This window comes from Equus caballus, chromosome 31 (genome assembly GCF_041296265.1).
Source record: "Equus caballus isolate H_3958 breed thoroughbred chromosome 31, TB-T2T, whole genome shotgun sequence".
Classification (NCBI taxonomy): Eukaryota; Metazoa; Chordata; class Mammalia; order Perissodactyla; family Equidae; genus Equus; species Equus caballus.
The window spans coordinates 21,667,488-21,684,005 of NC_091714.1; the positions used below are offsets into that span (position 1 = coordinate 21,667,488).

Genomic DNA, 16,518 nt, shown 5'->3' on the forward strand with positions numbered 1-16,518 from the left:
TGGATCTGAAACTTAATGGACAAAGACTTGATAAGTAGCTGAATATTTACACAGTCTCAGAGTACAGCCCGCAAGACACTTTTTAATAACAAAGGGCAGTCCCGTGACGGCAGAGACCCCTGCAGAAGCCACATTACCCAAACGATGACAGTTAGCACTGGCAGAGCCACCTAACAGATAGCATGTGCTTCCTGATGTGGTGTGCTCTGGAGAACTCAACATCGCTTTCGTGGCTTTCCTGCCAAAAATGAACAACCCAAATCTAATCACGAGGAAGTATCAGCCAAACCCACACGGAGGGACATTCTGCAAAACAAGTGTCCAGTAGCCTTCAAAAATGTCAACATCATGAAACACAAAGAAAGACTCAACTATTCCAGATTAAAGACGACTAAACAGATATGATAAATTAATTATAAATATTGACATTATATATTTTATATTATGATATTAATATTATATTGTAGTAATGTAAAAGAATTCCTTGTTTTTAGGAGAATGATTAGTTTTTAGAAAATACACACTGAAGTATTTAGACAAAGAGAACTAGAAAGACAGAACATAGAAAGATAGACAACTGTTAACATCTGGGGAATTTGAGTCAAAGGTATCTGGGAATTCTTGGAGCTATTTTTGCAACTTTTTATAAGTCTGAAATTGTGTCATGTTTTTTTAAATTTAATATTTAAAAAAATAACTTTTTTTCTATGCCAGGAAAATAGAGCAATTTATCAATCTCTTCCATTCCAAACTGATATGGGCTGAATTGTGTCCCCTGGAAATTCATATGAAGACCTAACCCTCAACCTCGTAACGTGAATGCTTTTGGAGATGGGTCTTTAAACAGATGATGAAGGTAAAATGAGATCATAGGGGTGGATCCTAATCCAGGATGACTGGTATCTTGGCATAAGAAGAGGAGATCAGGACATGGACGCACACAGAGGGACGACCACGTGAGGACACAGGGAGAAGGTGCCTTCTGCAAGACAAGGAGAGAGGCCTCAGAAGAAACCAACCCTGCTGACACCTTGATCTCAGATTTCCAGCCTCCAGAATTGTGAGAAAATAAATTTTTGTTGGTGAAGCCACCCAGTTTGCGCTACTTTGTGATGGCAGCTCTAAGAAACTAACACAAATGATACATTTTGCATTTCTATTAATAAGTGGCTGGAGATTTCCCACCTGCCAATGCAAAATGATGCTCCAAAGCAATCCCAGAGTCAGTTTATGATTTCCATCGACAATGTCAGTTCCTCCTATATTCACTAAGTCCACCTATTTAAAATGAAAAAAAAACTTTTAAGACAATTTCTCCACAGAAGCCTGGGTTTTCATTTTTAGCACATTTGGGCAGCAAAATGAACAAATGCTAAGAGAAATTTCATTTTAGAGAATCAGGTGAACCTAACTTTCAAAAATGTGTTATTTATATAACAGATCAATAAAGTAATCAGAAAAGGCACGACTATTCCTTCACTCATAGAAAAGGTTCAATACTTCTCATAAGAAAAATGTTTCCAAAAGTCATTTGACGCCGATGCACAGAGCAGGTGGCTGATTTCACAATACAAATAACCTTGATGGCACCGAAGAATCCTGAGTCACGGTACAAACTTACGTTGCTCTGGTGTAAAACCTGCAGCACCCTGTTGACATTATTTAAAGCATGTACCCTGGTGGAACCACGCTCCTTCGGCTGGAAAACAAAACACAGAACAAATGAGACAGAGACTCGCTCCACATTCCTGACATTACTGACACTGATAGGTACATGGAACAGCAGCTCAGCATGCACAGCCTCTCTGGGCCAGGAGCTCTGGCTGGCTGCTCAGGCCACCGTGGAGGCTAGCGTTGACAGAATCCAAATTCCCCCACTCACAACATCTTAAGATGTTCCCTAGCTTGTCTGCACAGTGGAATCCCCAAGGGAGCTTCAGAAAGTACCAGCGCCTCTGTCTGACCCCATCCCAACGAGTGTGACTCAGTGAGTATGGAGTGCAGTCTGGATTTGGAGGTTTTAAAAGATTTTCCTGGTGATTTTAATGTGATGACAAGTTTCGGGGGGAAAGCTTCCTTTATCTAAATCGGTCTGGACGCAGAAAGATTTAGCACCATGCCACCTCCATCCTGCACTGGTGTGGACAGAGCAGGGAGGACTCAGAGGCGTATCCCAGGTTCCAGGTACCATTACACAGGCCCACTGGGAAGGCAGGAATTGCCACCCGGAGGAAGGTGATCTGGGTGGCTTCTTTCTGCCTCACTGGCCAAGGAATCTTATCTGAGAGGCCGACCAGACTCTCCAGCAGGGCTTGCCCACCATCTGGAAGGCAAAAGAGTGTAACGCCCCACACTTGGGCAAGACAGGAATTCACTTTCATGAGTCCATCTCTCTATACTTTTTACAGTAATTCTACCTCTAGTGTAAAAGTTTGTACCCATAAAATGCATCCTACTATTAGCAGAGTTATTTCTGTGTACATACAGAGTACCCCACACGTAAAGTAATTGAGGGGGATTTGATGAAGAAACAAACAAAAAGATAAGACTGAAAACCTGAATAAAAACAAATGCCATAGATTTTGACAAGTTTCTTAAAATATTTGTTAAATAACATCTCTATATTGTTATTGTCTCTATACTCTCTACTACTCAAAACATTATGCCCTCTTTCCATATCCATTCTTCTTTGTAATTCTTCACTGGGCTGTCTGAGAGCAATAAATATTTAAGGTAATTTTATCTTTGATAAAAACAGAGCCCTCATTTTTAGCCAAAATATTGCTCTATCAAAGAATTCGTGAAAACACTTTTTTTTAAGTTCCTATTTCAGCCTTCATAGTGTAAGTACCCCCAGTGGGTCTTCAAGTCTCAGTAAGGACCAGAGACAGTCCATTAGCCTGGTTCTCAAAGATGACTTCTCTCACCAGGGATGTTCCTGTGAGGCCTTCTAGAAGATCCAGAAGCTTCCTTCCATCTTTGAGGTCTGTGAACATATCACTGATGGGCGGTTTTCCACTCTATAAAACAGAAACAGGAAAACAGCAGTTAATTCAGGAACAGAATTCCGAAGTTCTAGATGACCAGCAGACTCTTCAAGCTTGCCTTGTATGAAAAGAACAGGAAGTACAAATACAGAGAACTTTGAAATCTCCTAACAATTGTTTTAAGGTGAAAGATTTAAACTGCATTATTTCCTAGAAAGGGAGCAAATAATGTCAATATGCTTTGACTATGGCATATATTCCTGAAGAGGAATGATAAAAAGATGCATTAGAAACACAAATGAGTAGGGACCAGCGCAGTGGCGCAGCGGTTAAGTGCGCATGTTCCGCTTCCGCGGCTCAGGGTTCACTGGTTCAGATCCCGGGTGTGGACATGGCACCGCTTAGCAAAAAGCCATGCTGTGGTAGGCATCCCACATATAAAGCAGAGGAAGATGGGCATGGATGTTAGCTCAGGGCCTGTCTTCCTCAGCAAAAAGAGGAAGATTGGTGGCAGATGTTAGCTCAGGGCTAATCTTCCTCAAAAATATATATATATCCATGGGGCCAGCTCCGTGGCCGAGTGGTTAAGTTTGCACGCTCCGCTGTGGCGGCCCAGGGTTCAGATCCTGGGGGAGTTTGGGGAGATAAAGCAGAAAAAAAAAAAAAAAGATTGGCAACAGTTGTTAGACCAGGTGCAATCTTTAAAAAAAAAATTTTAAAAGTAAAAAAAAAATATATATATATATATATATATATCCATATATACACATAAATGAGTATACAACACCTGGGTACAGAAGCCAACAAAAAGTGTGCAGCTTCTTACTCCATCTCTGCATTTCACATTCATGGTATGAGGATGTTTTTCTGCATTTCCATTATAGAAGCAGGTCATTTTGTCACCAGTTTCAGCTCTCAGGTGCTAGCTCTCTATTTCTAGCTATTAATTTCTGAATGATTAAGACACTTTTGGCTCTATATGTAAGTCCATAGCAGCCCAGTGTTTGGAATGACAAAGCTTATAGAATTCCTAAACTCTCATGCCTGACTGATAAACAGCATCCGCTTCCACAGATAAACACGCTCTAGTGTCTGATGCTAGAAAACCCCACCCCATTCACATGCAGACCCTTTCCTGTCTGTGTGTGATATGACGGGCTGTGTGCAACAGGACAATTACCACAGAGACAGTCAGGAAGCCTCAGTTTGAATCCCAGTTTGACCATTAACCAACTGGTGAACCTAAATCGGCTACTTAACTGCTTTCTAAATCACAGGTTATAGTAAAGATCAAATAATTAACACTACGTGAAAATGTCCAGAAAACCATAAAGCACAATGTAATAAATGTTGTTGTATAATTACGTCGTATCAAATTATTCCTTGCTAACAGGAAATCTCCATAGAGATTAACAGTCCTAATTCCTGTCGATAATTAAGATATTTTATAACCAATAATTATTTTATCTTCTTCATTTTTCACTTTAAAAAAAATACATAAAATCACGTGACGCAAAATTTTACTCTGAGCTTGAAATGGAAGAGAGGGAAGGGAGCCATTCTGAAGTTTCCTAAAACATCGGATTATCCCTTTTTTCCTCTTCTCCTGATTTCCTACATTTTTAAGTAAGTGCAATGCATAGTGGACTAAAGATTTCTAACACGTGGCTTTTCCCATAGTCCATATACTCGAAATGCGGGCAATATGATAAAGTTTTCACCATAGAATCAGTAAAGAATAAACCAGGACTAATTTGCCTCTGAAACAAAGCTGCTTTTCTACTCTTAGCTGTCATTTTCATGAGCAGCAATGGTGTCAGGGACACAGAGATCATCTCCATCGATCACAGTGACAAACGCTTGCACGATGCAGGAGACACGTTCCAGACATGGGACTTCAGGAGGCAGAGCAAGGGGAAGCTTCTCGCACGTGACACACTGCTTATCTGCTCCCACGACGAGCAAAGAGCAGAGGCGACGCTCGTCCTTCATGTCCCCTTCCCTTCCTCCTCTATGAACCAGCCACAGAACACTTCAGCGAGATACCCATCAAATAACCAGATCCCCTTTCAGGGAGAGCTGGACAACCCCAGTCTTAGAGCGAAGGGACGAGAACAGAGGTGAAGTTCATGGGAGAAACAAACAGGGCTCTATCTAGGCACAAAAAGGATCTTAAGAATTCCTGCTGACAAAGCAGCTAAATAACGTCTGGAGAGCATTTAACCCTTCTCAAATCCACTATCCATTTTCCAAAAATAAACAAAACATAAATGGTATAATATAAAATAAAGTAACTGTAAATATTAGTCCATATTACAAATAATTATGAAGTCCATTGATGAGCTCACTGCAGGCAAGAAGCCTCTTACCAGCCAGATAATTCTGGCCAGCTTACTTGGCCTTTCTGCATCTGTTTGCTCATCTATCAAAAACTAACATGACAGATGTTCAATAAAGAGTTGACATTACCATTCATGTCACAAGCACAACTTTAGTGATTCTACTGTTAGAAAAGTGCCATAACATCTCAACAACACGTGAAAGGAGGGCTAAAACAAATAAGCACTTCTTCATCCCAGGCAGGAGAGTGAAGGCAGGCTCTGAATCTGAGCACACACCAGTGTCAGTTCCTAGGGCATATCCTCCAAGTCCCGAATTCCCGAATATGACAACCCACAGCAACACATCTCATTCAAAAATAATGAAGGGGTAGCCCAGTGGTGTAGTGGTTAAGTTTGGTGCTCCACTTAAGCAGCCTGGGGTTTGCAGGTTCAGATCCCAGGTGCAGACCTGTGCACCGCTCATCAAGCCATGCTGTGGTGGCACCCCACAAATAAAATAGAGGAGGAGTGGCAGAGATGTTAGCTCAGGGACAATCTTCCTCAAGCAAAAAGAGGAAGATTGGCAATAGATGTTAGCTCAGGGTCAATCTTCCTCACCAAAAAAAATTTAAAAATAAAACATAATGACTGCGATAATACAAGAGCACGCCTGTGCACCATGGGACAAGTAATTCAGCAGCTAATTCACTACATTCTTCTCTAAGCCCCACTGCTGCTCAATGGCAAAGTACAAGGCATTAATTGAGAGGTAACATTAACTTTTCTAGATGAGACACTCTTTCTCTTTCTTATCCAGTTCATTCGTTTCTTGAGGAAAATATTTTGAGAAAGGCTCCCTGTGGAGCATTCTGCTGAAACAAAGATGACTGAGACAAAGTCCTGTCTCTCTAGACGTCAAACACTCGCATAAAGATAACCAACCAATGCCCTTATCTTCTTTAAAAACAAAAACAAAAAAACCTACAGTAACAACAATAACAATTTAATTTCCCTATAGTTTCCAAAGTTTAGATAAATATTGACGGCAATCAGTAACAAATACTTTTTGTGCTATGTCCCCTTCTCCCAGCACTCTTCCACCCCTTGAGTGAGGCATCATGGGTGTACACTCCCATCTGGTACCTTCAGAAGGACCACGTACACCTGCAGGATGGCAGAGGAGGGGAAAATAGAGCCTAGGGTTCTCCGCACTGACACAGCAAGGGAAGGTACCTGGGCTCACGCAAATCCAAAACCGTGTTCAAAACTCACACAGAAAACACACCCACACTCCCCACACACATGGCCAATCACTACAAAATACTACAGATTCCTGACAAATACAACTTAGGAATGCTCTAGATAGGGATGGAAAGAACCAGCCTATAGCAAAGAGCAAGGTCTACCTACCACCCGAGAAAGTAACACCTATGGGGATGGTGAGTGACCACACAGAGGTCAGAAAGTCCCTTTTGTAAAAGTCCAGAGGGCACTAGTTTAGGTGTTGCCGGCCAGGGGGTCTCCATCAAAACTGCTCTACCCTGTTGCAAGGTGAAAGCAGCCACAGGAAACACATGAACGAACGAGCCAAGTGGAATGACGGCTGTGTTCCAATAAAACTTTATTTGTGGATGTTGAAATTTGAATTTCATATGATGTCCACGTGTCACAAAATATTATTCTTCTTTTGATTTTTTGCAACCAGCTAAAAATGTAAAAACCATTCTTAGCTTGCGGGTCATACAAAAGCAGTTAGCGGAAGCGTGATGCGTTCTTAGATCTAATAATAGCGATCACTTAGACATGTTCTGAGAGAGGCGGCGAGATTTAGATGTACTATTTGTTTCTTCACAGTAGTATTTTAAGGTAAAGAAGCTGAGATACAGAAGTGACATGACAAGTGAGAGGCAGAACCAGGATTTGATACCACAAAATCTGGCTCCAAATCCACACTCTCAAGTTAGTGCTTACTAGAATCATGAGGGCACGGGACTGCCATATAGGGAAGAAGATATTTAATCAGCATGTGTCAGGGGGCGGGGGCATGGCAGAGCTATATTTAATGACTATCCAAAGACAGCAACAAAATATATAGCACATTTAAAATAATGAACTCCCGGAAGACTGTTTCTTTTCCAAGCCCGCAGCTTTAAAGATATCTGGGGCTTTTGTATCGCAGGCTCTAAACACGGGATCCGCCCTGGAAACAGTCTGGAAATGTCAGAAGTCACCATTTAATAAAAATAAAAACTGATTCATCCTGACAGTTAACCTCTTATTTAGATTTTTAATTCTTTGCAAAGACTTACTTGCAGAGACTCCTCTGACAGAGAGAATACAGTTTAATAATTGAATTGGACAAATACTTGGTGAATACCTCCTTTGTTCTCGGCCCTGCAGAAATGCCAAGTTCAGGCCACCCTCCCCATGCACAAGAGAGGGTTTCCATAGTTTTCCAATAAACGCAAAATAGTACAAATGACAATCTTGAACTTGAAAGGCAGATAAGTCTTGGGTCACATTTAACCTTAAAAAAACTAAAAAGGCTGGGGCTGGCCCCGTGGCCGAGTGGTTAAGTTCGCGCGCTCCGCTGCAGGCGGCCCAGTGTTTCGTTGGTTCGAATCCTGGGCGCGGACATGGCACTGCTCATCAAACCACGCTGAGGCAGCATCCCACATGCCACAACTAGAAGGACCCACAACTAAGAATATGCAACTATGTACCTGGGGGCTTTGGGGAGAAAAAGGAAAAAAATAAAATCTTAAAAAAAAAAACAAAACTAAAAAGGCAACATGATATGACTCCAGAGGATTGATGCTACAGGTGACCAGCTTTGGCTGTCCCCTCCGGTTACCCTCTTTCCCCTGTACTTCTTTGCATTCTCTTAACACCAGTTCCAACACCATCATTTTGACAAGAGGTACCAGTATCAGTACCTGTATCTGGGACACTGAAGATCCTGCATTTAAGTGTCAGAGGACAGAAGCAAACTTTGATCACAATGCACGAGGAGAAGCCAGGGTGTGTGGGAGGGCTGGGCTGGACATACCAACACACACATGTGATGCTCCAAGTGAATGAAGAAAACGATGGACCCCATCCCACCTGGAGAATCAGCCAGCTCTAAAGGCTGAAAGGGACAGCTGGTGTTCAGTTCCAGCCAACGGTGGCCATATGGGAATTTCGGCCCATTGCTGGTAGGACTTCTGGTTTTGCAAAAGAAGCTGGAAATCTGAATTTATATGTGTAACCTCCGGATATTTGTAATTTCCTAAACCATTGTGCCAGATAAACAAATCTCATCTACAGGCATGCCAAATCCTAGTGCGACTGATTAGCGATCTTTGCCTAGGGCATAACCACACACAGGTGAAATAGAAGATTAGTCAACAGTGAGTCTTCTGAGGGACTGATAAACTCTGTGGAAAGGACGCACACACACACAACTCCATCCATAGACCAGGGAAATGACTGAACGCAAAATACCAGCAGAATCATTATACTCGCTCAGACCAAAAAACAAAGGAGTCATACCAAATTCTTTCCCTTTCACTCACTCCCCACCTCTCATGTCTACCTCCAAAAACACGTTCCACCTCTCCCCACCAGCACCTGTCCCTCTCTAGTCCGCGCCTCCAGTACTAGGCTAACTGATCTCTTTGCTTTTGCGTAACAGCCAGAATAACCCTAAATTTAAGGTGCAGATCACACCATGTTATGTCCCTACTTTCACCTGACGGACTCCCATTACAGCCCAAACAATCCAAACTCCAAATAAAGATCCATGAGATCTGGTCGCCACCCTCTCTCTCATCTAACACTGTATTATTCTCCCCTTCTTCAACACTCCAAATCACAATGATTTGCATCACAGGCCAGGTTTTTCAGCAGCAATAGTAGTAGGAATAGGAAAAGAGTCCATAGAAGATGGAATAAGCATGCGAAATTTAGGAAGCGCAGCTTGGAGTTCTCACAAGGGAGGAAGGCTAATTCTTTGTACCAACAACAAACAAACCAGAGGCATAACTGGGACCTGGGTTTTCCACTGGAAGACTGATCGAAGCCTCCGCTGCATGGTGTGCTGTGTGACACTCACCAGTCGAGGCTGACCAACGCCATGCTCGCCTTCAAGGCATCCACAGTCTAAACAGAAGTCAACAACACCGGCACCCACACAGCAGGGTGAGCACATTAGAGGGACTTAGGAACTGGCTTGGTTCTGCCAAATCTGCACCAAGGCACAGATGTAGTACAAAGACAGAATCTGTCCTATGATTTACCTAATCCCATTACAAATAATCAAGTTATAACCGTGTATAATAAGAAGAGTGGATAAGGTAAGTTCTCAAATGTTTTCACAACTAACATGTTTGATGATGGTATCTTACAAACAAATAAATTTGAGCCCTTTGACACTGTTTGACTACTCTGCTATTTATTTGTGCCCTACCTATTTTCAGAAGAATATTTGAGGCCGTCTACACGATTCCATTACTATCCAGGCTGTTTACAGTGTGTGTGTGTGTGTGTGTGTATCATATAAATGGATATATACGGCATATATGGATACACATATGTACACACATATATGGTATATACACCATAACGTATTTGAATTCTTCTCAAATTAGTCTGAGATGAATCTGATGCCCCCGATCGATTAAAAAATGATGCCCTTGCATCTGACAATACATTGTAAGTTCTACAGTCTCTCTTTTTTTTTTGAGTGATTGTTTTTTGCAAGGGGTTAATTATGTTAAAAATTCAAAAGAAGTAATTCAACTTAATATTTCTTTTAATATTTTTAAAACCAGAATCTTTAATTTATGAATCTCAAATCTCAGCACTGATACAGATATGGCACCCTTTTTGGCTCTTGTAATTCTTCATTTTCTTAAAAATCAATAAAGCATCAGTGACCACTATGTACAATGTCATTTTGGTTAATTATAACGTTTACATGTAAACATATTTTTTTAAGTATTTTACAACAAAAACGTTATATTTTTTCTCTTGGTGGTGGAATTAAAAGTGGTTGAAAAAAATTTTCTTTGGATTTCTTCTATTATCTGATCTTTTATAACGTGTATTATTGTGAAAATGAACAATAGATTTCCTTTAAAGAATAGTATCTCTAGTCAAGACCAAGCAAATTGATAAAATTAGATTCATCACAATTATAAAGTGTGTAGCTAAACCAATGAAAGAAAGATTGTATGATCCTTAATAACGACTTTTATGATTCAACCCCATCGTGAAGAACAAAGCAGCCTGCTTTTGCCTGAGAAGACTGAAGGCAAAATGAGCGTAAGAAACGCCAAAAGAGGTCTGTAAACTCCTTGACAAAGGACCACCAGCAAGATGTGCCACAGTCACAAAGAATTAGTGACCACGGGGCTCTCAGTCACCCTCTAAGAATTCATGGCGGTCAGCAAAGGTTCTTAAGAATTGAAAAAGATTCCCTTGAGAAGCTTGCTTGGAAGGAGAGAAGAAAAGAAGGAGAGAGAAACAAGAGAAACACGTGGCTCAGGTCATCACACTGGGGCCACATTAACCACAGCGCACTGATTTACGGGGCGTTCACACTGTAATCAAATCAACGAATGTGTGTGTCCCTTAAAACTCACAAATAATATGAAACACAAGCTAAATCAAATCGTATTTTTAGAGAATCAAAAGTCCTACATCAAGTGAGAGAATTTTTACCTTGATTTTGGCATGCAAAGGAAGTGAGATAAAACTGCTGATTAAACTGCGACGATAAGGAGCCACATGTGGGGCTCACACACCTGGCAGCCAGAGGCAGGGCCACTTGCACACTCTGTGCACAGATAAGCAGGCGCGATCTGCAGGCTGAATAAACCCCGACTCCACAGGCAAACCAGGCAAGGTCTACAGGCCAACTCAATGCACAACACAGCTCATTCCATATACGCACAACTGGGAAAGCAGTGGAAAGGTCTGAAAAACACAGGTCCTCAAAAGGCAGGCTTCCATGGGACCAGGGCGAGGCGTCACTTACAGCATTGATAATGATAATGTAAAGATAAATAAAGTGGCACTTTCCTTGTTTAATAAAGGAGAGGCAGCTGCCCCACACCTTCCTTCCCATCAGGGTGTCTCCTTAGAACATAATAGGCCCAACTCTTGGTTGGGAATGAGATCACTGGGTCTCCAACACTCCAACATGAGATAACAAGACCTCAGAACCAACTCCGGGGTCTCAGAAGGTGAACAGGAGACAGCACAAGGAGCACCCATTTGTCTCACCAGGAGATAAGCACCCACTGTTCTTTCTTTCACTTTACTGTTTATTTGTGTGAAATTCTGTCCAGCCTGTCTAGCCTTTCAGCGACTGCCCGCATGTATCTAGTCTGAGCTGCACACTCAATAATAAACTATCGTTTCCATATTCCATATTGAATAGAGGTCTTTTTGTTTGCAGAATTTTTTATTTCCCCGACAGGGAAAACAACAAAAACAACGTCAACCCCCACCACCGGTCTTGCTCCCTTCGCGGTTGGTGGTTGGTCACCTGCAGCAACTGGAGCTAAAGGCTGCCTAGGCCAGGTGCAGCTGCACACGGGGCCGGTGTCTCCTAGCTCTGTTGAGCAGAAAGAGCTTCTTTCCCCCAAAACCATCACCTCTTCAACAGTCTTCACAGCTCACTGGCCCACACTGGCTTAGGCCCACCCATCCCTGCACCCGCCAGCACCCATCTCTGAGGGTGGAGATAGTGGGGCCTCACGAGCTGCAGGGAAAAGCACGAGGCAGGTGGCTCTGCTCAGCTTTTTCCAGGTGAAGGGTGAAAAGTCACCTCCTCTCAGCAGATCAATCTCAAAATTGATCACCAATTACAAGGACTGAGCATATACTACCAAATTTGTTTAACAATTAAAAACACTAGTAGACTCAATCAATACGTACAAAACACAGCATGTTAAATAATATTTAATTCTTTATTAAGTAAAAAAAAGTACTCAATATGTACAAAACAGTAGTTATTAAGTACTCAATATGTGCCAACCACGGTATGTTAAATAATATTTAAATTTTTAATTAAACATAAATTTTTTTTTTTTAACGTTTAACCACAGCAACCAGATGAAAGTCATTTTGCAAGTGTAATGTTTGGAACCAAAACAAACAAACAAACAAAAAATCAAACTGAATGAAAACAAACGATAAAAACAAATAAACTTATATAAGACAGCCGAAACATTTCTGGAAGCTGTTTAGGAATTCAGAATGCATATCTTATTGTTTGCTTTTCAGAAGACTTGGTGAATAGACATTAATTGAAACTCCTTAAGGAGCCACTTGAATGGTTATGGCCCCTAAGACAATTAGTTGAGCTGCCATATACATTTTCAAGAAAATAAATCAATGGTAAACCCAATGTGTAACTCTCAAGCTCAAATCTCTACTACGGGTGCTATTTATCATCACACAAGGGAGCCTGCACAGTGTCCTTCACAATACCAAAAAGACAACTGAGCATCTCCAGGCTGCTTTTGTTGCCTTCTCCTCTGCAACCTCCCTACACATCTTTTCCCGCTTCTATTTTTGTGCCCATCAATTTCTAACATGAACAAAGGAGAAAACCCCAGGACACTGAGAGCAATGTCCCCCTGTCTCCAAAAGGAAATATTTGAAAAGCTATTCACATGAAGTCTACGAAAAACGCTTCACAGACTGCCTCTTTGATATTCTATCAATTTAAATTTCAACTTTGGAATAGTAACTACAGGGAAACTTAGCTCATCTTTGTCTTTGAAAAGGGAAAAGCACGGGGCTAGCCTGGTGGCCAAGAGGTTAAGTTCACACGCTCTGCTTCAGCAGCCCAGGGTTCACTGGTTTGGATCTCAGGTGTGGACCTATGCACCACTGATCAAGCCATGCTGTGCCAGGCATCCCACATATAAAGTAGAGGAAGATGGGCCCAGACGTTAGCTCTGGGCCCATCTTCCCCAGCAAAAAGAGGAGGATTGGTGGGGGATGTTAGCTCAGGGCATATCTTCCTCAAAAACAAAGAAAAGGGAAAAGCAGAAATCTGCCTAAACTGAAGTTTAGCATTCTTAAGTCTGCATATTCTCTACCTAACCTTTATTTGTTAAGCCTCTTTTGAGAATCCCCTCACCAAACTGATAAAGAGCTTCTGCCGTTTGTACATCTCAGCTCTGCCAGATGAGCAGCAGCTCTGAACGTCAGCCATGCAGGCTGAAAGTCAGGAGAAACTTCCAACAGCCAAACAATGAGGCCTTGCTGCCTCCCTCAGGAGACCAGCCCAGGAACAAACCAGAGACTTAAATCAGAGGAGCAGGACACTCCAGCTTTACCCAGCAGACAGGGGAATAAAGAGGGCGTACCGGGCCAAACCTTTTTTCCATTTCTGCTTTAAATTGTATGTATAGCACAGAACACAGATACCACAAATTGGGGGCATCTGATAGGGTTTTAATTTAGCATTTCTAACTAATTATAATCCCCTATAATGTTCCACAATAAGGCCTCAGTATTTCTTAGCAATATGAGGCTAGTAATTATGATCAAGTACGTTTTATAGCTAAAGGAATAAAAACCAAGTGACCTGAAAAAATTGGCTAATAATTTGCCCGAGGTCATAAATAAATGAGCAGCACATTCACGTATAAGTGTTTAATTTCCTAACTCTTAGCTCCTTTAGATAATCATTTTCTTCTGAGCTCTTCATAACTTTGCAAAATCCAACAGTCATGTTTTTCTACACTGTATGACTTCTCAGGACACCCAAATTCAAAGCATCATGTACTCTCTGGCATATTAACAAGGACTTTCAGCAAAAAGAATGTATATTTATAGTGAATGCTGTCTCAGCTATCGTATTTCCCCATAGTTCAAAATCAGAAGATGATTTTAGATTCATATTATTCAATATTCTCAAGCTCTTTACCAAATCCCTTATCAAGGAATAAACTGAGCCGATTTTAAATTTTAAATCTCATTTTTCTTCACCGTGAGTTTAGCAGGTAGATCCTATTTGAAGAATCCTATCCAGTAAGCAAAAGAGAATCATATGTATTAAATCCAAATGGAGATTTAACAATCTTTCCAGCACACTCCAAGAAACCAGGTAAATATGGAAACTTAGCATAGCTGGACTGGTTTATTTTTGCGAATAAAAAAGTCATATCCATGAAATAACACAATTTACACCATTTTGCACTCAATTTCACACTCCTACCTCTTTCCAATCCAACCACCTCACAATGGTTTGTGGATATATTCTTAGGCATTTAAATGCATGCTTCTGTCATTGTCATTCATTTATTTATTAAGCCTATAAATACTCACTGGGTGCTTACTACATGCCAGAAGTTGTGCCAGCGACAAAGCAGACAATCCCTGCACCCGTGGAACATACCACTGTCTGTTAGAGAAGGGACACATTTTATGATGCAATTATTTCCATTACAATTATGACAAGTGCTGCAAACAATAACACTTTCACAGTATAGAGCGTATCTACCCCACTCTGGGAGCTTGGAAAAGGTGTCGTTGGAGAAGTGACATTTAAGCTCCAGCAAGAAAGAGGAAGAGAGGTCAGCCAGGAAAAGATGGAGGAAGGCACAGGTGTGAAAGCCATGGGAAGACCTATGGGGTAGGGGGCACAGACAATGTGGCTAGAGAGTAATGAGGGGGTGAGAGAGCAAAGTAAAATGAAATTAGGAGTAGATTGGGGGGCAACTACCTACAGCCTTAAAAGTCAAGTAAGAACCATGGGCAGCCACTGAAAGATTTTACTGAAGATAAAGAGGTATTTAGGCTTACACTTTAAGATTCCTGCAGCTACTCTGTGAAAAGAGGAAAGACCATGGGCGAGGTGAAGCGTGGAAAGGAAGAACCAGTTGGCAGATTATTACAGTGGTCCACGTGCTCAGGCGTAATTTTCAAGAAAAGGTAAAGTCATGAATTTCATAGAAATGTAACATTAACGTGTGTCAAAGACTTTAACTCATTAATTAAGGAGGGAACCAGTAAAGTGTTACAACCGGTTTAAATAAGAATTCAAAAACCACATAAATATGCAATAAAGGAAAGCTGAAATAAATTGACAATAGATGCAAAACAAGTCTATCCAAGGGGCAATCATCAATTGCATTCCAACTATTTTGCATTTTTCTGGATGAGAATCATTTGCATTATTATCTGTTTTCTACAACTCACCAGTTGTACAACAGCTCGAAGATAATGGAGGGCAGATAACCCGGGTGGCTGAGCTGACGGGACTCCCGCTAATCTTTTTGCCCATCTTAAAGTCTTTTACAATCTTTCCTAAGTCAGATAATAGTGACCAGGGAAAAGAAGATGTCAGTAAAAATGGAGAGAAATGGACAAGGTTGAATATGTGTGGCAGTGGAATCAACAAGATTTGGTATTTGAGACTTTGGCTGAGGACCGGGCCATGAAGGAAATGTCCAGGGAAAGAATTTAAAACAAATCCTTAACTGGCAGAAGATGCCATCAGGGTCTGCTTGAATTTCTCAGCACAGGGGCCCTATTGCTCTGTAGAGGGACCCACAACGCAGGGAAGAAGCCGACTCAATCAACAATTATATTTTAAAGTCCACCACAGTATTAAAGAACACAGATTAAAAAGAAATGAAATAAAATTCATTCCCTTCAACAGGATGTTTTTTCCTGTGCTAGTGACACCAGGCCCAAATGCAACATTACCCCTGCTCAGCGAGAGTGAAGTCTCGTGGGGCATTTATGGCAATCTCCCAGTCTAGAACTGTTACTCCCTTTCTGGATTGCCAGTGTGCAAGCAGTCTGACTTACGGACTTAAGACGGTCAGAGGAGAGAAAAAAATGTGGATGAAGTTTAGTGTCACTGCCATGAGCCCACCATCTCATTATATCCAAATATTCATAATTTCTTTGATACATTTGTTCTAGACCCATCCAAATTTCCTTCTAGACTTTGACTTCTTACTAGAAGCAATCCAAAAGGAAATGTTTCCAGGATCATCTCTACTTTTGAGATTTTTCTCCAAACAAAACAAGCTTTTAGCTTCCGTGTCAGTTTACATAACAGGAACTGTTACTAAAAATGCTAACTTTTCCTGGTCTTTTCATTGTCTTGGTAACAATTACAAGCCTCCTGGGGCAAATAATTTACATGGGACTTAAAGCTCTTGTTTAGTATTACAAAATAATATATACATTAT

At 41.2% G+C, this 16,518-nt stretch overlaps 1 protein-coding gene across 33 annotated transcripts in view; it reads right to left on the bottom strand.

Moving 5' to 3' along the window:
* UTRN (utrophin) overlaps positions 1 to 16,518 on the bottom strand; it is a 478,290-nt gene that overhangs the window by 354,259 nt on the left and 107,513 nt on the right. For all 33 annotated transcript variants that reach the window (XR_011434362.1, XR_011434361.1, XM_070256224.1 and 30 more), the window contains 3 exons: positions 2,928 to 3,020; positions 1,622 to 1,699; positions 1,186 to 1,278 (listed from right to left, as the gene is read on the bottom strand). Coding sequence is in view for 31 of the 33 variants with exons in the window: in XM_070256224.1 (XP_070112325.1) it covers positions 1,186 to 1,278; positions 1,622 to 1,699; positions 2,928 to 3,020 (264 nt within the window). In the remaining 2 variants the exon portion in view is untranslated. The remainder of the gene's footprint in view (positions 1 to 1,185; positions 1,279 to 1,621; positions 1,700 to 2,927; positions 3,021 to 16,518) is intronic.